The sequence below is a fragment of the Mchenga conophoros genome, linkage group LG8 (genome assembly GCF_057382185.1).
Source record: "Mchenga conophoros isolate Kocher_MC1m ecotype Shallow Benthic linkage group LG8, M_conophoros_male_GT1.1, whole genome shotgun sequence".
Classification (NCBI taxonomy): domain Eukaryota; kingdom Metazoa; phylum Chordata; class Actinopteri; order Cichliformes; family Cichlidae; genus Mchenga; species Mchenga conophoros.
The window spans coordinates 21751541-21771401 of record NC_140533.1 but is presented as its reverse complement, the minus strand read 5'-3'; the positions used below and the strand labels follow the sequence as shown (position 1 = coordinate 21771401).

The following is a 19861-nucleotide window of genomic DNA, read 5'->3' as shown; positions in this document are numbered from 1 at the left end:
GGAGTTTTTACCTGGAGATAGAATCGCTTTGGTGGAGAAATTTTGGAAGAATGAGTGCAAGTGGAAACCATTCTGAAACCTTACAACGTAACCTGAGCTGTAAGCTATTGTGCACCTCCCTGTGAATGTAAGTAACTTACTAAATGTAAGTATTTGTTCTCTGCACATTGCTTTGCAATAACGGTCAATCGCTAACGGTAATTCAAGCTTCTGGTTGCCTAGGTAATCTCTAATTACCTAAGCAACTGTTGGCGTGTCCACCACCCCGCTGGACACGAATCTACAATATCCTTCACTGTCATTGGTATTTGTTTAATTCAATTGAGAAACATATCAGCAGTGGTTATTTTGCCCATCATCGCTTGGTCTCTGCTCACATCACTGTGAATTATTTCCTGTGCGTACACCCCTTGACTCTAAACCTCTGCCACAAATATGTAAGCGCCTCAGAGTAAATTATTTTACAGAATAAGATTTCCATGGTATCATTTTTTTGTAGACATTATTTCTTTGTTCTTTGTTCACAGGGGCAGCACAGGGGCACCACAGGGGACTGTCCTCTCCCCCTTCCTCTTCACCCTCTACACCACAGACTTCAGCCACTGCACAGAGACCTGCCATCTTCAGAAGTTTTCTGATGACTCTGCGGTGGTTGGATGCATCAGCAGGGATGATGAGACAGAGTACCGGGCTGTGGTCGACTCCTTTGTCACGTGGTGTGAGCAGAATCATCTGCAGCTCAACGTGGCAAAGACCAAGGAACTGATCGTGGACTTCAGGAAGACCAGGAAACACTTGACCCCTGTTTCAATTCAGGGGGTCAGTGTTGACATTGTGGAGGACTATAAATACCTTGGAGTACACATTGACAATAAACTGGACTGGGCTAAAAACACCACAGCACTTTACAGGAAGGGCCAGAGTCGTCTCTATTTTTTGAGGCGACTGAGGTCCTTCAACATCTGCCAGAAAATGCTGAGGATTTTCTATGAGTCTGTTGTGGCCAGTGCGATCCTCTATGCTGTTGCATGCTGGGGGAGCAGGCTGAGGGTCGCAGATGCCAACAGACTTAATAAACTAATCCGTAAGGCCAGCAATGTTGTGGGGATGGAGCTGGACTCCCTCAAGGTGGTGTCGGAGAGGCGGATGCTGTCCAAGATAAAGACAATGTTGGATAACACCTCCCACCCACTCCATGACATGTTGGTCAGTCACAGGAGCTCGTTCAGTGAGAGACTGAGATTACCGAAAAGCACCACTGAACGACACAGGAAATCATTCCTGCCTGTGGCCATCTCCCTGTACAACGCATCCACTTAACACACTGTTTGCTGCTACAACTACACATGTTTCTTTTCCAACTATTTATTTATGAGTGACTTATGTATGTATGTATGTATATATATGTATATATTGTACTATTCTTAGTTAGTGTATTGTCTGTCTTGTCTTAATGTTGGTTTAAAATGGAGCACTGTAACAAAAAATAATTTCCCCCAGGGATCAATAAAGTATTCTGATTCTGATTCTGATTATTTCTTTTTTCTTCTGTTAAAAAAAAGCAACCCACCCTAAATCTATATATGAGCTTACAGTCAATACTGTAATAATTGCTAATAATGGAGAAAGCAACAGAATTTCCTCTGCAGTGTATGTGAAGTAAAACCACCAAACTGCAGGGCTGAAAAAACTGCAGATCCTCTAATGGCCACTTGGGGCGAGTCAATCCCACTGACAGATTTTGAATTTTCAAACATATTCCAGTGAAGCATTTCAGTCACGAAATAATAAACACAGCTGCTATATTGAACAGAAAACAATACATAAATGGCGGTGTAACTAACCTGTGTGTCCTAAACGGTACATTACGCCGTTGACGATCTAAACAGCAACTCTATTTTGTGACGAATGATTAATTACTGTTTTGTTACTGAGTAAAACTTGTCCAAACCTGCCTGAGGCTTGATTTACAGAGCCCAGTGGTTGATGCTGTAATGTCGTGTCTCACCGACTACCTGAATACATCATCGGCATAATTATGCTGGTGAGTAAAGTGGAATTTCCCTTGAAGAGTGGGCACGCAGCACAAGGGAACCCTTTAAGTCTCTCTACCTTTGAAGGCCTTGAGTTTGAATCACTCTTCCTTCTAAAAGAACTAAAACACTGCTTTTCTTGCTTTTTTCTCTGCCCTTTCTTACCCCCTGACCCCCCCCCCCCCCCCCCCCCCCCCACCAAAAGAAAAAAGCTCCTACCTACCCATCTCTCTCTCTCTATCTCTGATGTGTCTGTGGGTGAGTGACTGTCACCAAGGGGACGGGGCTGTCACTGTCACCATGGGGATGGGCTCCGTAGAGCATCTCAATTACTGAGTGGGACAATTAATAAGCATCAAAGTCCTGGTTAATATTTCACCAGCAGCACAAAGCAGGAACCAGCGCTTGGGTCCCGGGGAGATGGAGAGGTGGTGGAAGACAAAAGAGAACAGGAAGCAGAGGGGATGCGGATAACAGCGCACATACGACAGAGATGGAGCGATGACGAGATGGGATGAGAGAGGCAGCAGAAGGGCGGAGGAAGTGAGAAAGATGGAGCTGAGGTACACATGCCTCAGTGTTCTTCTGAACAGCAGGAAGTATGCCATTTGGCTGTACTCTGTGCTGGGTCTCACTGTGTATTACTGTACACTTCGGTTTTTGTCACTGATCTGCTCTAAGTACTGCAAACTCTGCCGAGGTTTCAATAATTCGTACACACTAAAGTGGTCTATTTTGCTTATTTTCTTGAAAGCGACCAAATAATGTCAATATATGTGCAAATAATTCCTATGATGCAAAATCTCAGGCTTCAGACTGCTGAACCCTGGGCTGTGAGCACAGAAGCTCCACCCACCCACATTGGGAGGGGCAGCCAATCACAAGAAAGACGGGTTAAATGGAGAGCAGAGGAAGCTAAAACGTTTGATTCAGACAGAGAATGGATGGATGAAAGGTCCAATGTAAGAGAAAAAGAATATATTTTAATTAATGATTTAGGTGATCTTCTTCATAATCCATTTGCCCTCTCTTCCCCCTATTAGATTGCCAATTACTGATATTATTGCTGCTTAGAAGGGCAGTGGTTAATATACAATGATAGGGGTAGCGTGATCCAGGATCCATTATGCAAACTGTATTAAGTCACAGATTTTGTGGAGCTCTATACTGTTTTTTTTCCTTCAGACCTGGCGTTCTACTGACTTGTTCAATGGCCCTCTTTGCACACAGCAGACTTAATGATCATAGTCCAAGAACAAAAACATGGCACTGCAACTGAGCACAAAAGATTTCTTTTAGCTAGGCTTAACTGAATATTAAATTATTTTTGTGTCTTATGGAAAATCTTTTGCAAACTCAAAAAACACAATGTCTACAGAATGGATGAGCTACTGGATGAATATAGTGGCTATGAGAGACTGGACTGGCTGAGTTCACAACTGCTAATTTAATGTTGTGCCTTGAGAATTCAACTTGGTAAATAATTACCTGCAAAGCACAAATGTAATCTAATCTAAGACTAGTATTTGGCTCAAATCACTGCTTGTTCCCCTAATTTCTGTCTCCTTTTTTTTTTTTTCAAAAAAGGAGGAGGTTGCCGACCCCTGGCCTAGGCTGACAAGCAATGTCAATTCAGAAATCATATTTGACACTGGATAACATATATCTGTACCTGCTTTTCATTTGGAGGCTGCAAGCGGTAACATCCTTCATCTCCCTGCTTTGTTTAAGTCCTTCAGTTCACTGATGTAACCTGGTTTAAAACCAAAATAATCCCAGATGGGTGATTCTGCATTTGCTGAAAATGGGACGGGGAGTGGGGGGATCTATCTGTTTACTTAGTTTAGTCTTAAGCCCTTTTTCCATTAGTACCTACTTGGATCAACTCAGCACGGTTCGCCACGGTTTTCAGCGTTTTCCATTAGGTCATAGTAGCTGGTACCAGATACTTTTTTAGTACCCGCTCAACTGGGGTTCCAAGCGATCCCAGCAGGCACTAAAGTGTGACATCATCAGACTGCATGCCACTGACTGGCTGGTCAGTAGCATCACTCGATGAGTCAAGAAAGCCTCTCGTTCATGAAAATTAAAACAGCCATTTTTGAAACCCAGCAACTAAGGAAATGGTTAAAACAACGCCATGGTCCCCCAGTCAGACGAAAAGTCACAGACCGAGCAGCAGGTTTCACTTGACGTCCACCTTTTTTGTAGAGTTCGTGTGCCATATTAATAACATTGTGGGACGCTCGGACATGTTTCTGTCACGACAACCACGCACATTCGCTAGTACCAGATTGTAGTGGAAAACCAGTCAATCCAAATCAAGTCATGGCGATCCGTGGCGAATGGCAAAGGGGCTTTAGTTATCTATCTCCAACTACAACATATAGCTAATGTTCATTCAAAAGTCAATATTAATATTTAGCCAATGAACCAAAGTAAAAGACTGACTGTTTAAATTGATGACGGCTAAATTTGGCTAAACTTTTCGGTCAATGACAGGGATTAATGTTTGGTCGGTGTGCATCCTGAGGGAGGAATGAATGCACGGTACGGTAATCCGTTAGAAAGAATCTTCTTTAGGATTCTAGGTTTTTAGGATTCATCCTCTGGGGATAAACTTTTCCAAATTCTGACCAGAACTTTGAAGTTACATAATTAGTTGACCAAAAGACAATCTGTCATCATTTTTGATTGTCATTAACTGTTGAAGCTATTTAAAAAGCCAGAATACCTAAAGAGCATTTCATTCCACCTTAATAAGATGCAAGCAGAGAGATTTATACAGAGGGTTTGCATCCACCACCGAGCAGAAAAGGTTGAAAAGATCTGATTCCAGAAGTCATTCTTGTGTTAACAGTATTCTCTGTTTATCCCTAATAATGTATTTTTTGTGAAACATACAGCGAGTAGTGATAAATCAGTGTGTGAGAGGCAGGCTGGCCTATTTTATTTTTATTTTTTGTATAAATGAGTTTAAAAAAAAACTGAAGAGAAAACCCTGTCTGATCTGAGTCAGACAACCTATTAACGAGTATACTATATTTCCCACCGCTACCTCCTTGTTGAGACTGAACATCACATCCTTCCTTCCTCGCTTAAGACAGAGGCGCACGAGAAGGTAAGAGCATCAGGAGGAAGCAGATAAAAGAGGAGTTTAAGGTGCACGAGCGAGGCAGGAAGAGGAAGATGATGGGTAAACGAAGGGTGGGCGGGAGAGTGGGGGTGTTCTTAAAGCTGAAAGATGAGCTCGCTGCTGAAGAGGGGAGGATGAGAAAGACTCGGGAGGCAGAAATGGTGAGTAATGGAATAATGGGGGGGGGGGGGGGGGTGAGAGGGACTGTGTCGCTCTGAGGCAGATGTACTGACGAGCCGGCTGGCTGATCGATGGGATGTGGTCAATCAGCACATTGATCCATATGCTCTGACCTCACTTTGGATGGCTGAGGGGCAAAGTGGGTGCCTGTGTGTGTGCTGGTTTATATACAAGTGCGTGTGCTGACATAGCATAAGGTTATGTAACTGCACATCAATTAACCCCCACCCCCCGTTAAGGAAACCTAGTTTGGCAAGCATGAAATCATATACACACATCGACACTCATTAACAGAGCTCACACTGACATTTTTTGCAGCATTGCATCATGAAAATAAGCTTCCTAAGACTTTAGATTTGCGATTAATTCACCACAATGAGCATTTTGTTGCCCCTCTTTTTTTTTTTTAAGATTACATCACGGTCATATGTTAATCCAGCTGAGAGCAGGGCCTCTATTAAATACTCTTACTTCAAAGAGGAAAATGACATTTCACAAAATAAACTGTAATAATATTGTAATAAGTGGGTGCTGTGATTTCATATCCTCTTCCAAAGGCCTGACAGTGGATTTTCATTGTGTGTGTGTGTGTGTGTCTTGCCTGAAACAGTTGCCTGAAAGGTAGAAAATTATCAGAGTATTTCACAATGTGCTTTGGAGAACAGTCTGCCGTTATCCTCTCCCCCTCCCAACTCTGTCCTGAAATCACCTTCATTAGCCTTTCGTCTAACATAAGGCAAGTTGACACAAAATGAGGGGAAGCAGTGGAACGAGATCACATGTTATAACTGGAGACAAAACTTGCAGACCTAAAACAAACAGCTCTTTATTCCCTTACATACAAATCTATGTGTAGCAATCCAACATCACAGTCTTAACGTTAAATGATGGGAAACCATAGTATAGTTTTCTCCTCTGCATAGCTGAGTACATCTCTGAAAGGACAGTAAAACTAATAAATAAGTAAAAAAACAAACTTATCTTGAGCTGCAATGCTGCGTTTTCGGAGGGGGGTTAAAGAAAACAACAGCTCCTGTTTCTGCGAGTGCAAAGAGACAGGAGGAATGCGATGAACTGTGAAAGGGCGACTGCAAGTCGAACCTGAGATGCCCAAACCAGATGCAATGCAAGTCCGAACAGCTCCTGTGTCACAGATAACGAGGGTAAAGCTGCATGATAATAGAATGGAAAACAAGTCGCCCCTACATGGTCTCATTTCACATTAGAAAAAGACGACTCCATGACTTTGGTTGGAGGTTGATATTGGCATTTATAGAAAGTATAAGAGTAACGAAGACAGAAGAAACACCCTTCAACCATGTTATGAGTGTTGATGTTGCATAGTTCAGCCACTAGAGGGCACTCTGCAAATTCCCCGTTGGAAACACTTTCTTGTAAGGCCACGAACACAACAAACAGCTAATCTGAGCAGAGTGCAAATAACTTAAAAATGACCACACGTAACAAGTGTTAGGGAAATCCGTTTCTCATGAAAGAAAAACCATATCGGCCGATATGCTGGAATATTGGATTCTTAAATGACCAAATATCGGTATCGGCTTTTATAATGTGGTATCAGTCAGACTCCAGCTGTTATATCCATACACACCTGCAGTGTGACAACGACAGACTGCAGCACAGCTAAGGAATATGAATAACAGAAGTGGAGGCTCTGACGAAGAGCTCAGTGCAAATGTTTGACACTGGAAGAGAGCATTTAATAATAAACATAAGGTAAACATCTTCTTCTTCCTTCTTGATCCTATCCCTAGCATCTTCCTCCGCATGTTCTCCTTCACAACATCCACGAATCTTCTCTATGGTCTTCCTCTTTTCCTCCTGCCTGGCAGCTCCATATTTAACATCCTTTGTTCAGTATATCCACTATCCCTCCTCTGCACATGTCCAAACCATCTCCGCCTTGCCTCACTAACGTTGTCATAAATATGAAGGCCCACTTCATTGTAAAAGGCTCTGAACTGAAACCAGAGGTTTCACTGGATAGGGATGGTGTCAGTCTTGATACTGAATGAAACTAGAGTTAAACATATATTTGTTACCGATTAAAGTGGACATATTGTGTAGCTGTTAAGTGTAGTTATATTTCTGTGAAGGAAAAAATCAGTGCTGCAGACTTTTAAGTCGAGCATTACACTGGACCTTGGTGCAGGCCCTTGGTTTATCTACCTTCTGAAACAACCTTTTTCCCCTTTAAATCAACTAGCCTCTCACTGGCTACAATTCACAAACAGACGGTTTGAACATCAGGTTACAACAAGAGAGGAAACTTCAGTGTGAAATGGAGCCTTTAGGAGATAGATGCTGGTATTGTAACATGAAACTGGTGGTTTAGAAAAGTCTTGTTCTGAAGCAATCACACTCTTATCATTTTTCATGTTTTTTAAACTGACTATACGGAAAGAGGGGCAGATTTGATTGTGAAACCAGCTAACAACTTGTCAAACGTTAGCCGACTGATCAAAATCTTCCAAAATGGACTCTAGTAGGTCCGTAACCATGAGTATCACCCCCTGGTGGATATTACAAAGAATCTTGGTTGAAGGTACTGTCATGTTAGTTTCACTTTTCAGACCTGGAAGCCACCACCATCTTTTATACTGTCTGTAATAGGAACCTGAAGCTGGAGGGGAGGGCGGACCTCTTGTGAGCAGAAAACAAGCATAATAAGGTCCTAAAGTCCTCGCCATCATATTGTAGTCTTTTTCAGTTTCACCCACTGGTGTGGCAAAGGCTCACGTTTGAATTTTGGGAATAGAAGACCAACAGTATTGATTCCTTACGCAATAATAACCGACAGGTGAAACCTGGGAATACTTTTTCCTAGCTGTTCACTGTGAACAGGAACATGAAACAAGCAGTCAAGCAATGGCATGCATACCACAGCCTAATAGACCACATAAAATACACTATGCAGATACAGTGTTTAGGATTTCCTTCCACCTGCACATGCAAAACTGTGGCTTTCACCTACAGACACGCACACCTACACACACGCATACACAGCTACAGATCAAACGCATACCCAGTCTTCGTAGTGCCTGGTTCCGTTCTGCAGCAGGTCCTCCAGCTGGATGGTGCAGTTGGCCACAAAGTCATCATACCCGATGGGTGCATCGTGGAACACTGACAGCTCCAGGCTCCTTCCCTCACGCACCTCGGTGCAGAACTCCTGGTGCCAAACGGGACTGTTGGTCTTGGTTCTGGTGGCGGTCTGGCCTAGTCGGGTCTGATCCAGATTCAGAGCCAGGTAGGGGTCCAGCAGGAAGGAGCCGCTCTTCCCCACTGCGTGACGCAGCGCCCATGGAGTGGGCTTTAGGTCCACCGCCTCACAAACCCGCACCTTCAACAGACCACTGAACACAGGCATGGCTGCTGGGAAGTGTGTGTGCGTAAAAGGATGAGTGTGTGTGTGTGTGTGTGTGTGTGTGTGTGTGTGTGTGTGTGTGTGTGTGTGTGTGTGTGTGTGTGTGTGTGTGTGTGTTTAGGCTAGTCTGCCTGTTCCTGCTCCTGTACACAGAGTGTTTCCTTCCAATGAGCGGGGTCACTGCACAGTCCTGCTACATCCCATAATGCCGCTGGCTCCTTGGACTCTCAGTCTAGTACAGCCATATCAGAACAGCTCGTTATCCACACACGCGCGCAGAGACGCCAACAGGGCAGCTGACTGATCCCCAGCAGACTGAAAAACGCAGAAATAACGCGGACTCACACCCTTCAGGGGTCTCCTGGTGGACGCTCTCCCACCGAGGCGGCTGCCTTGTTTGTTTACGATCGGTCTCGTGAGCCACACAAAATTCCTGTTACCGCGGAAACAGAACGGGGTATGAATGTCTCTGATCAGAAACGCAGGTTGACTGGCTCACGTTCACGTGAAGTCCCGGAGCTTCCCCGCGGTCCTCGTGTGTCTCTCCCGGGTCAGGGTGGAAGAGAGCGCGACCAGCCGCGCCTAGCCATCCGGGATTGGTTCTCCTCTTCCAGCCCGTCTCGGCTCACTCGCTCCTCTCCTGGATAATCTCCTTCCTAAGACCTCACGGCACCGCGATATTTGCGCGTAACCCTCGGAAAGCAGTGCCTTTTATTGCCCCCCCACCCCCCCAAATGACGGTTTTTTGGGGGGTTCACGAGCACCCCAAACACATCCCAGTGCTCCGCTCCCGTTTCGCTTTTTTTTTTCTCCTTTCGCTCTCTGCGCGCTCCCCTCGCTTCCCGTCCCCTCGCTCCTGAATCTGTGAGTGAGCGCGAGCTGCAGGAAATGCGCAAAACGCGTCACCCGCGTTGCCGGGCTTCTGCGCCGGATGAGAGAAAAGAAAGACAGAGAGAATCTGTGTGCGCGTGCGTGCGTGCATACATACATGTGTGCGTGTGTGTGTGTGCTCAGCTGGAAGAGGTGTTTTTAAAAGAGGGGCGATGGAATTCACCCGCAGGCGTGGAGTAATGTGTATGTGTGAACGCGCGTGTCATGGCCAGACAGCCCACAGAGCCCATCAGTCCTCATGCATGACCACAGACAGCCTCACGCACAGTTAGAGAGTCTGAAGAGACAGGGCTGATATTGTTGAGTAAATCTGGTGGCAGCACTTTATAATACAGCCCGCGTTTTACCACACCCTGAATATAGGATGTGATTTTCAGGTTCCTAAAATACTACAGATTCCCAATGATACTTAAAAAATGAGTCATAGTCAACAGTTGTTTGTTGTTTTTAAGATTAAATCATTTTAACACTAAACATTTTTAAGTAATAAAGCTTTATTAAAGAGTATCCCAACTGCCTTTTACACAATTTTTATTTCATTGTTTGCAAGCTTTGATGGTTTCACAGGGAAAATTGAAAAGTTATGACACTGTCCGCATCGATTTTCTGTCAGACTTTCTGCCCTTGTCATCTGCTCTGTGCAGATTGACATGTCTTCCTAAAAAGACAGACAGACAGACAGACAGAGAAAAAACAGACTAGGCCTATTTTAAGCAACGTGGAGCAGAGAGCCGCTTGGACACTTGTGGTACGTCTGGTAGAATTACAAGCATTGTCTTGAGCAGGTGCAGTCGGCTCCAGTGGTGATGAAAAGCCGGAACCATGTCTGTTGTATTCCTGGGGTTAGGCTTTATTATAAAGGGTTTCAACCCTGCTTTGTATTTAATTAGGGTTCCAGGATGCCTTTTACAGTAATCTAAGCATCCCTTCTTACATTGTAGATACTAACAGAGCTACAGTCTGTATTATAAAGTGTTCCAGGCTTCATTATATTATGGAGTATCCCAAAGAGCACTTCTTATTTTGTAATTACACATTAATAGGTGTCTAGGCTGTATTTTAGAGTAGTCTAATATGCTTCAAGATACAATACATACTAATAGAGCTTCAGGCTGCATTACTTCCCTATATCCTGAAGCTCCTAAATCCCTTCTTCTTTTGTAATCAGACATTACTACTAGGGTTGAAGGCTGTATAATAGATTATCCTAAAGACCCTGTCTTATTTTTGTAATTACATGTTACTATTAGGGGTCCAGGCTGCCTTTTAGACTAGGCTAACCTTCTCTTCTTACATTGTAATTACACCACAATAATAGGGCTCCAGGCTATATTGTAGAGTAATCCAATGAGCCCTTCTTATTATTTTATAATCAACCATTACTTTTATAGGGGTTTAGGTTCAATTTTAGAGTACCCTATCCCCTTCTTACCTTAAAGCAAACAGTTACCAGTTCTTCGAAAAAATAATTATATTCTGGGTTTTTTCTCTTGTCCCTTAAAAACTGCAAATTGCTACTCTTTTTTTCCACTGTACTTATGGAATTTAACTAGCCTAAATTCAGCATATTTACATAATAAATGTTCTGAAATGTCATCATCAAATCATCACCAAATAACTTCATTTAACTAGATTTAGAGATTAATTCAAATTTTAACAGACTATAAAAAGGGTTGGTGGGTTTTATCCACATATACAGGGAGGAGGTAGAGCCTCCTTAAAAATTCATATTCTTTCATTACATTTCATGTGATAATAAAAAAACATTACATTTAATTATATTTTTTTAATAAATTGCCCATTTTCTATAAAAATTATCATATTCACCCAAAATGTCTATAGTTTCTTTCCCCAAATAGAAACTTAGAATAGTTCCAAAATATTACATGAAAATGCTCCAGAACCTCTGTTTTCACATTTCTTCTCACATGAAAGAGCCCTGAAAGTAAGAAACCATCTACACTTTTTCAAATTGCTGGAATAGTATTTTAGTATCTTATAAAGTACTACAGTAATACTGGCTACTCCTATAAGAGTATAATAGATGTTTGACTTTTTAAATCAGCAGTGAGTGATGCAATTTCAGAAATGTCCCAAGACATGCCAGTACTCAAAACAATCAAATTTAGATATATATTCATTACTTATGCTGTTCTAAACTTTATTTAAAACTACACCACAAGCATAGCGCTGTTTTTGTCATAAATCTTCTGGACTCTATGTTAGTGAAGCCCTGACCTCCTGTGCACTCGCTCAAGCAACATACACATCCTGGAACTTATAACTGCAAAGTATCTGCTAAAACTCCAGCTTTTCCCTGCTGTCTGCCTCCACTAGTCCTTAAACAGAGCGAAACCATAATCAAACGTCATCATTTCTTCTCCTCCGAACGTGCTGCTTGTTTATTCCTTTGTTGGTTTGGAATTGAAATATAACTCTTACAATTACAGCTGCTGAAAACATAACAAACACATCTTCACAAAGAGCCTCTTGGCCATGTCTTTTTTCATATTTTTTCCCTATGGAGGAATCTGAGCATCTTAACCATGGAGCCAGTGGTAGAAGAGGTACCCAGGTCTTATCACAAGCAAAAGTCTTCTTTTGGATACTCACTTAGGCCACAGTGGCCTCTATCGTGTCCTATGCCTAGTATCCTTGTTTGTCACACCAACCCTCTGTGTGTCCTCCTACTTCCATTACTGTGGCCTGTCTGGCAGCTCCATTTTCTATACCCTTTACCCAATATATCCACCATCCCTCCTCTTCACATGTCCAAACTCTCTCAAGCTTACCTCTATACTTTGTCTCTAAAGGTGTCCCCCTGACATACTCATTTCTAATTCTGTCCAGTGAAAACAGTAGCATCTTCCACTCCGCTACATCCAGCTGGTTCTCCTGTCTGAAATAATGTATTATTTATTTATTTAGATATCAAATTATGATCTAGTAAATTAAATAGAATGATGAGTAAAATGTCATCATATCATCAGAGACTGTTTATTAACGCCTATGCCAGGGGTGCCCAATCCCGGTCCTCGAGAGCTACCGTCCTGCAGCTTTTAGATGCATCCCTACTCCAACACAGCTGAATCAAATGGTTTGATCTCTTCAGCATGCCATCATGTTTGGCAAAGGCCTGATAACAAGCCATTCATTTGATTCAGGTGTGTGGGAACAAGGATGCATCTAAAAGCTGCAGGACGGTAGCTCTCGAGGACTGGGATTGGGCACCCCTGGCCTATGCAGTTTATGATCAGGCCTGTCCAACTGCGCCACCTGCTGGTGCAAGAAAAGTATCACCGGAAGGATGACGCTATCAGTCGTGATGTCACTGAACGCTGTGTTCAAGTGCAGCTCGGAGATCGTTGCCATTTTGCAATGGTCAGGAGGAAAAAGGTCGTCCAGTCGTCTGTGCTGGAAAACCATTGCATGTTAAAACAAAATGCTATTCTGATCTTCTCGCGCTTCACAGGATAGTGTGACTCACGCCGAACCAAGATAAATGCCAAGAAATATGAGTCAGTTGTCTCAGAAATACTACCCAAGTGGTGGAGCCAGACTAATGTTGGAGATGATGGTTTAAAAATATATAGACATGTGGCACATTAGAATTAAAAGTCTCTCTCTCTCTGTTTCTTTCTTCTTCTTCTTCTTTTTTAACTTAAAATGTACAATACATTAAAAACCCCAATAAAGGCAGTAGTGGTGCAGTAAAGTCCGGTTATATTACTGTAGAGTGGGTGAATCACTATTGAAGTATTGTATCAACTACTGCATAGTTTCAGCTTTAACAGATTGGACTTACATAAACGGGTATAAACCAATGACTGTAGAAAACAGTCGTTGGTTTTCTACAGAAATTGAATTTAATGTTACCACTAGGTGGAGCCGGTGTGCATTTACTTTGTTAAATAGCGTTTCCAGAAAGTGAGAGTATTTAAATAATATCTATCCATATATGTAGGCGTAGTTTGCATGTATACAGGTGTATAAAAATATTTGGCATACAAAAAAGGTCACTGTGTGGACCGGAATCGAGGCCATTTTGCGGGAAAGTCAGGTTAAACATACTGATCGCAAAAGTAGGCAAAAATAAACGAATACTTACGGAAAATCCAACACGATTATTAAACGTATTCTGCACGGTTTTAATACTCAACTGGTTGAAAAAAGGGATAGTTTGAGTTTATTTAAGCAAAGTTTTTATTTGCAATTCTATATGTATGTTTTTCCCTTATTTGGGGTTTTGGATCAATCAGAAAACAACAAAGCTTTGATAAGCTTTATATGCTTTGATAAATCCCTTTAGGTCACCCCTTAAGAACACATTTTAGGCTGAAGCCACATGCGAGTCATTTGCAATCAATACTAGTAAATACTAGTATTTACTGTAATCATAAATTGTGTTTTTTTGTGTGTGTGTTAACTGTTTACATGACAGGTTTTTGGTTACGGATCATTACAAAAGTATTCATAACAGTGATATAATAAATAACTTTATTTCTATAAAATACCAAAAAACATTTATTCAGCATTAAAATGAACATCAAGTAGACAGAACATGGCTACACAGTAAATTTTAAATAACGAAAAGATGGCAAGTTGACAAAAAACGGTTATTAAAATACAAACAGACAGGGAGCAGGCAGAATTCAGTGGTGCTGACTGATTGTCTACAGTAAACATTTAGGAGTCCACCTTGAGCCTCTAAAGGAACAACTAGACTGATTTTTTATGACACATAATTTGAGAAAATGAGTGAGAATGAAAGTGATTCGCTCACTGGCAGTTTTCAGTCTTCTCTTTGGGGGGTCCCTGGGTTTAAAGTCCAACAGGAGTGCATTGCTTGATGCGTGTTTAATTATGCTCATGACAAACTGGGTCAGCAGATGTGCACTCACCCTCCAATAACGCAGTTTAAATAAAATCGGTGGTTACAATTCAAAATTTGTACCTGAAGACCACCAAAAACCAAAAAGAAAGAAAAACACCCAGAAAAAGTTAACGTAAGCTTCGCCTGTGGAATAATATTGCGTTTTATACGCCGAATTTATTGCAGCGCAAATCCTGACCAGCGTTTGTCCACACACATTCTCCTCACAGTTGACCAACGGCAGAGCCTAAATGTTTATTTCACTTTTAAAAGTGTCAGACGTCCAAGTCGGAGTCACTGTCCGTTACTGAGAGCAGAGTTTCTCCATCCGCGCGCTCTGTGCTCCCGTCTGGACTACAGCCTCCTCTGCTTAGTGCACGCGCTCTGTCGGAACACATGTGGTGGTGCTGCAACCTATTACTGAAGAGGGGGAAAAAGTAAATTTTATCAACTTAGGTAAAGTAGAACACAAAACTTATAACTAAAACTGAAATTAAATTCAGCCTATGAACTAAATTAATGCCATCTCCGTCCCTGTCAAACTGGAGTCTATTTGTGCCCATTCATGCATGCCTTGCTTTGCCTTCATCAGCACGGTGCTTGACCCGCACACTGACCCTGAAGTAAATTGTAGTGACAGAAAGGTGAAGAAAGACCGACTGTGCAACTGGAAAACGAAAACCTACAAGCTGCAGGGCGTGCGCTTTTACGCATGAATGGCCTTTTTGCGCACCCTTAGTACTTCCCAACTGAATAGTAAGTATGAACAGTAGTCTCATCACACTGTTGTTTTGATTTGATACATAAATAAAACTGAATGAAACTGAACTGAAATGTGATATAGATACGGTAACTTGATACGAAAAAAATCTCCAAATGCACTCGTGCATTTATTTAAAAACAAAAACAAAAGACAGACAAACAAACCTCAGTGCACCTTCCAAGGGCACAGCCTAGTCAAATCTACTGACCTGTTTTTGGCTGCTGCCGCCCTGTCTCTCTGTCTGCGGTTTTTGAACCAGTTCCCTACTTGGGTCGGTGTCAGTCCGGTGGCGTGTGCCAGCTCCCGCTTCTTGCCCGGATTAGGGTACGGATCCTGCAGGTACCACTCTCTCAGCAGGCCCCTGGTGCGCTCTTTAAAGCAATGTGTCTTCTGCTCTCCGTCCCAGATGGTCCTGGGTAACGGGAACTTCTTCCTCACGCGGTACTTGTCCACGGGTCCGAGTGGCCGCCCGCGTAGCTTTTCTGCTTCCCGGTAGTGCGCTTCGAGCCATATCGCCTGCAATTTACCGTGCGAGGCGCGCGTGAAGCGGTGAGTCTCCAGGATGTGATAAAGCTCTCGGAAACTTCCCGTGTGGAAGGCTACTACAGCGCGAGCCCGCTGCACAGATTCGTGTTCAGAAATAGAGTCGCGGCCGTCCGAGGTCACCGGGAGCGACCAGAGGAAGCGGGCCAGCCGCTCGATGTCTCCTGTCTCCTCCAGGGTCTCGCACACGCTGGCGATCTGTGCAGCAGAGAAACACAGTCCCGGGAGGGCAACGGGAGCGCAAGCCACGGAAGAGTCATCCGGGGACTGAGAGCGAGCCAGGACAGGGGACCCGTCCGCAAAGTGCGGCAGGAGGAGGCGGGAGGCTGAGAAAAAGTCGAGGGGAGACCTGAAAACCATCTGGCTCGCAGACTGAAGCCAAAAAGGAGGCGGAAAGCGTTCCGTGAACCATCTGACAGAAATCTGCTTAAATCTGATTTTTAAACTCACCTGGGAGTCAGGGAGGGACACTGACTCTGACTTCTCATTGGACACCCGGGAGCTGATGCGGGGTTGTCATGGCGCCCCTGTCAATCAAACACAGCTGGGTGATCTCTGGCACTAGCTGTACAGATGAATTCACTTCGGTTGCATTTCTAATGTGGACAGTTGATTCTGTTTTCCCCCTGTAGATGGAGGCTGCAGTGCAAAAACAAAAACAGCATCAATTTTTTAATCTGTCAGTGTCAACAGAAGAAGAAGAATAGTCCTGTCACTGTACATGTACAACAAAATTATGGGTACTCCACACCAACTGTGCAAGCGTAAAATAAATAAACAAATAAATATAAATAGCATTCTACAGTTTTCAGTGCTTTTGAATTTCTTTGTACTGTTGCAGTGTGAAGGCTTTGTGTGTGCAAGCTGTGTGCCAACATAGTAAATATAACAGTTTATAAAGAAAGAGGGAAACGCATAGCTCTGATGGCAGAAGGCAGAAGAACTAAAAGCAAAGTCCTGGTGGTGAGTATATAGTGCACTGTAATTCTAAATTTCCATGGTGATTATGTTGAAAACTGCAATCAACACCTATCACCTCAGTCTCATAACCTCTCTCTTCCTTGCAGTAAGCTGCTTGCATCATTAATAGCAGTAATGCGTAGCGTCCTGTTGTGATTGGGAACAACATCAGAACCTGAAAGCGTATGTTTCTCTAAGTGGTCTCCCTCCACTCTAATCACTTTTCTAATCATTTTCCAATATCCATGAGTTTAGAGATAAGCTGCTCCATCTCCATTCTCTTACCTTGGATTAGCATCGGGTCTATGCAGCCTGCTAACATTAGTGTAATGGAGCAGTTTATTCAATCAACATTAACACATTTTAGCTGCCCTGGGCCATATGCTTTGAAGTGTGGCAACTTTTGCCCCTCTGTGTATGTTTGTGCTTGTATTCTTTAAGGTATGAGCACATAAAACTGTTTAAACTGTCATACTGTGTTGATTTTCCTCCTTTTTTAGGACAATAAACAAAATTGCTGCAGTGGAGAACATTATATTTTAGCATGCAATGCAAGGCTAGAGTTAAGTTTGGGGTTGATCACGATGGTCAGAGTCCAGTAAACGAGTGTAAATAAGTGGAACGTCCTCTTGTATGTGCAAGCTAAAGTACTTGATCGAAACAACAAAAACTATCTTTTATATCTTTGCTGGACACCTTCTTGCACTGTTCTGTCGCATAGAAACACCCTCTAAATACCCCCATGCAGATGTGTGGGCTGTAAAAAAAAATGGTGTCACTCGGCTTAAAAGGGTTAATGCCAATTACCCAAACAGACAGATGTCCCTGCACTGTGATGTGAGGGGTTGTGTGCCAGTTTTTCCACCCTGAGTGACACATATGGTTCTGGTTAATCCCTAAATCAAATCAAGTAAGCCTAAAATAATAAATAATCCCAAATATTTTATACATATTAAAGAATCTAATGCAAAACAACAAGGAAACAATAGAGGAAGGGCTGTGAAAAATATACATATGTTCAAATTTAAATTAATCCAACAAATAAACTGTATGCAAGACATTTCGACATAATGGGTTTTGATACTGATTTTACTGAGATCACCAGGGTGGTCATTCAAGCCTCGAAGTTCTCTAACAGCAGACGTTAAAGAGGACATGAAACACTAAACAGGTAATCACCAATTTAAGAAAGAAGTGCTTAAAGTTTACATTTTGAGAACATGTACGGAGCCATCTTCTGTCAGCACGGACCGTGACGTCATGTGGTTGGTTGTAGATAATAGACTTACATTAGTTTATGCTAGCTAACCAGGGACAGAACTGATTACACTGAGGAAAATAATAACAGAAAAACTAAAAATCAGTTTAAAAGAATCATTTTTGTGCTGCAGTGAGTTTTATGTTGAGAAACCAATTGACTGTTCACAAAGTAGAGATTAATAGCAATATTTTGTAGAAATGTTACATGAATAGAACATAAGAATAAAATACAATAAGTACAACATAAACGAATTACAATAGCTCAACAGGGTAAGAAGTACACAAAAGAAAGGGCCTTGATTAAAAAGAAGCATAAAAAATAAAGTTAAAATCCAATTAAAATAATGAAAGATGTGCTTCATGTTTCATTCACTTTCAGCTAGTTGCACAATGAACGATCAATATGTTTTGTGATCACTTTTTTGTAAGCATGTATTCAGTGAAACCATGTAGCACTGCAAAGATTATGCAAACAAAGAACCCACGGGAATCAGAAGAAGAGGAGAAAAAAACAGAAGAGAGAACTAGACAAGGAGAAAGTTCAGTAAGCTTTTAAGATCTTAGACTGCTTGGGCCTCCATTTTTCTTTTGCCCTGTAGATACCTGCTCTGGACAGCTGAGGGTAAGCAGCGTCAACAAAAGTAATGGTCCACAGTGGTGGACATAAAATCCTGGTTGGAAAAAAACACAAAGCCAATGTGGTAGTGCATTAAACCTACTTCTATCTGAAGGCCACCAGATGATGATAGGTGTGGTTGCAAAAAGATATCTGGTCCTATAGAAGTCTTTGGGAATAGGCTTTCTTTCTTGACCTTTCCTGCTGAGTTCAAGGACTAAGTCGCTCATGTTGGGTCATTTTGGAAAAAAAAAAGTTTCATAAATGAGGAATAGCCATGCTATGTCCTGCTCACTCATTGGCGAAGTACTTTTCAAGTCATTAGCCAATGAGCAAGTGGTTTTACTATCAGAACCACCCCTCCTTGTCACATTGGTATATCTTGAGGCTTTGCTACAGGACTTCACAAGCCGAGTGACAGCACGCTATCTTAGTCTTTTATATCGTCTTTGGTGGCATCCAACGTCTTATCAGCCTTCAAGGCAGGTAAAGGTGCATATTTCTGGGCTTTATGCAGCTGCAGGTATAGAAGGGAAATGTGTAACATCACAGACAGATTGTCTCTAACCATTCTCCAGCACATTCCTGCAAAATGTAGTAAAAGGTTTTACCAGAGGGGCATCAAACATAAGGTTCGGGGACCAGAATTGGTCTAGCAAAGACTTCAATCCAGCCTACTGGACATCTTCTGGAAACTGTAAAGGAGGGGAAACGTTTTGGACTTTTAAATGCATTTTCATGTATTTTACAGCTTGTCCTACTGACAAGACCTCTCCCACAGCCAATACTGCACCAAAGTAATGCAATAACAGATAAAGAATTAAATGACGGAAAAGTTGTTGTTTTTTCACTACAATTGATTTTTTTTCCCACAAAATGCCCACAGTAAAATAAATAAAACAACATTTTCTGTGAATTAACAAAAATGTCATCTTATAATTACAGGACTGATTGGGCAATGGGCTGCTAAAAGTTTTTGCGTAATTTTGAACAATAGTATTTTACAATTAAAGCCCAAAGAATTGTGCTGACAGATTTATTTCATTAACTACAGCAACATTTCTTTATCATGTGAAGAAAACTGAGACGTACTGCTGAAATTCCACTTCTTTTTGCTTATACTGATATTCCAGAGATTCAATGTGCAGTTAAACAACTTTACACAGACCACGATCATTCAAATATAGCTGAATACGAGCTCCAGTTACATAAAACTCCACA

The 19861-nt window shown here is 42.2% G+C and overlaps 2 protein-coding genes across 2 annotated transcripts in view; both read right to left on the bottom strand.

Annotated features, from left to right (window-relative positions):
* Positions 1–9669, bottom strand: part of LOC146568718 (protein kinase C epsilon type-like) — a 53539-nt gene extending 43870 nt beyond the window's left edge. The window contains exon 1 of the mRNA XM_085284944.1: positions 8393–9669. Within this exon, the coding sequence (XP_085141070.1) occupies positions 8393–8737 (345 nt within the window). The 5' untranslated portion in view covers positions 8738–9669. The remainder of the gene's footprint in view (positions 1–8392) is intronic.
* A 4452-nt stretch (positions 9670–14121) lies between these two features.
* On the bottom strand, positions 14122–16834 carry LOC146568717 (homeobox protein SIX3-like). Its single transcript, XM_085284943.1, has 2 exons — positions 15470–16834; positions 14122–14918 (listed from the first exon to the last, which is right to left on the bottom strand). The coding sequence occupies exons 1-2, from the start codon at positions 16162–16164 to the stop codon at positions 14774–14776; spliced, it is 840 nt and encodes a 279-aa protein (XP_085141069.1). The 5' UTR covers positions 16165–16834; the 3' UTR covers positions 14122–14773.
* Positions 16835–19861: the final 3027 nt, after the last annotated feature.

Coding starts and splice junctions, on each gene's coding strand:
- LOC146568717 (XM_085284943.1), bottom strand. CDS start 16,164: ATGGTTTTCAGGTCTCCCCTCGACTTTTTCTCAGCCTCCCGCCTCCTC. Junction 14,919..15,469: donor GCGGCAGCAGCCAAAAACAG/GTCAGTAGATTT, acceptor CCCCCTCTTCAG/TAATAGGTTGCAGCACCACC.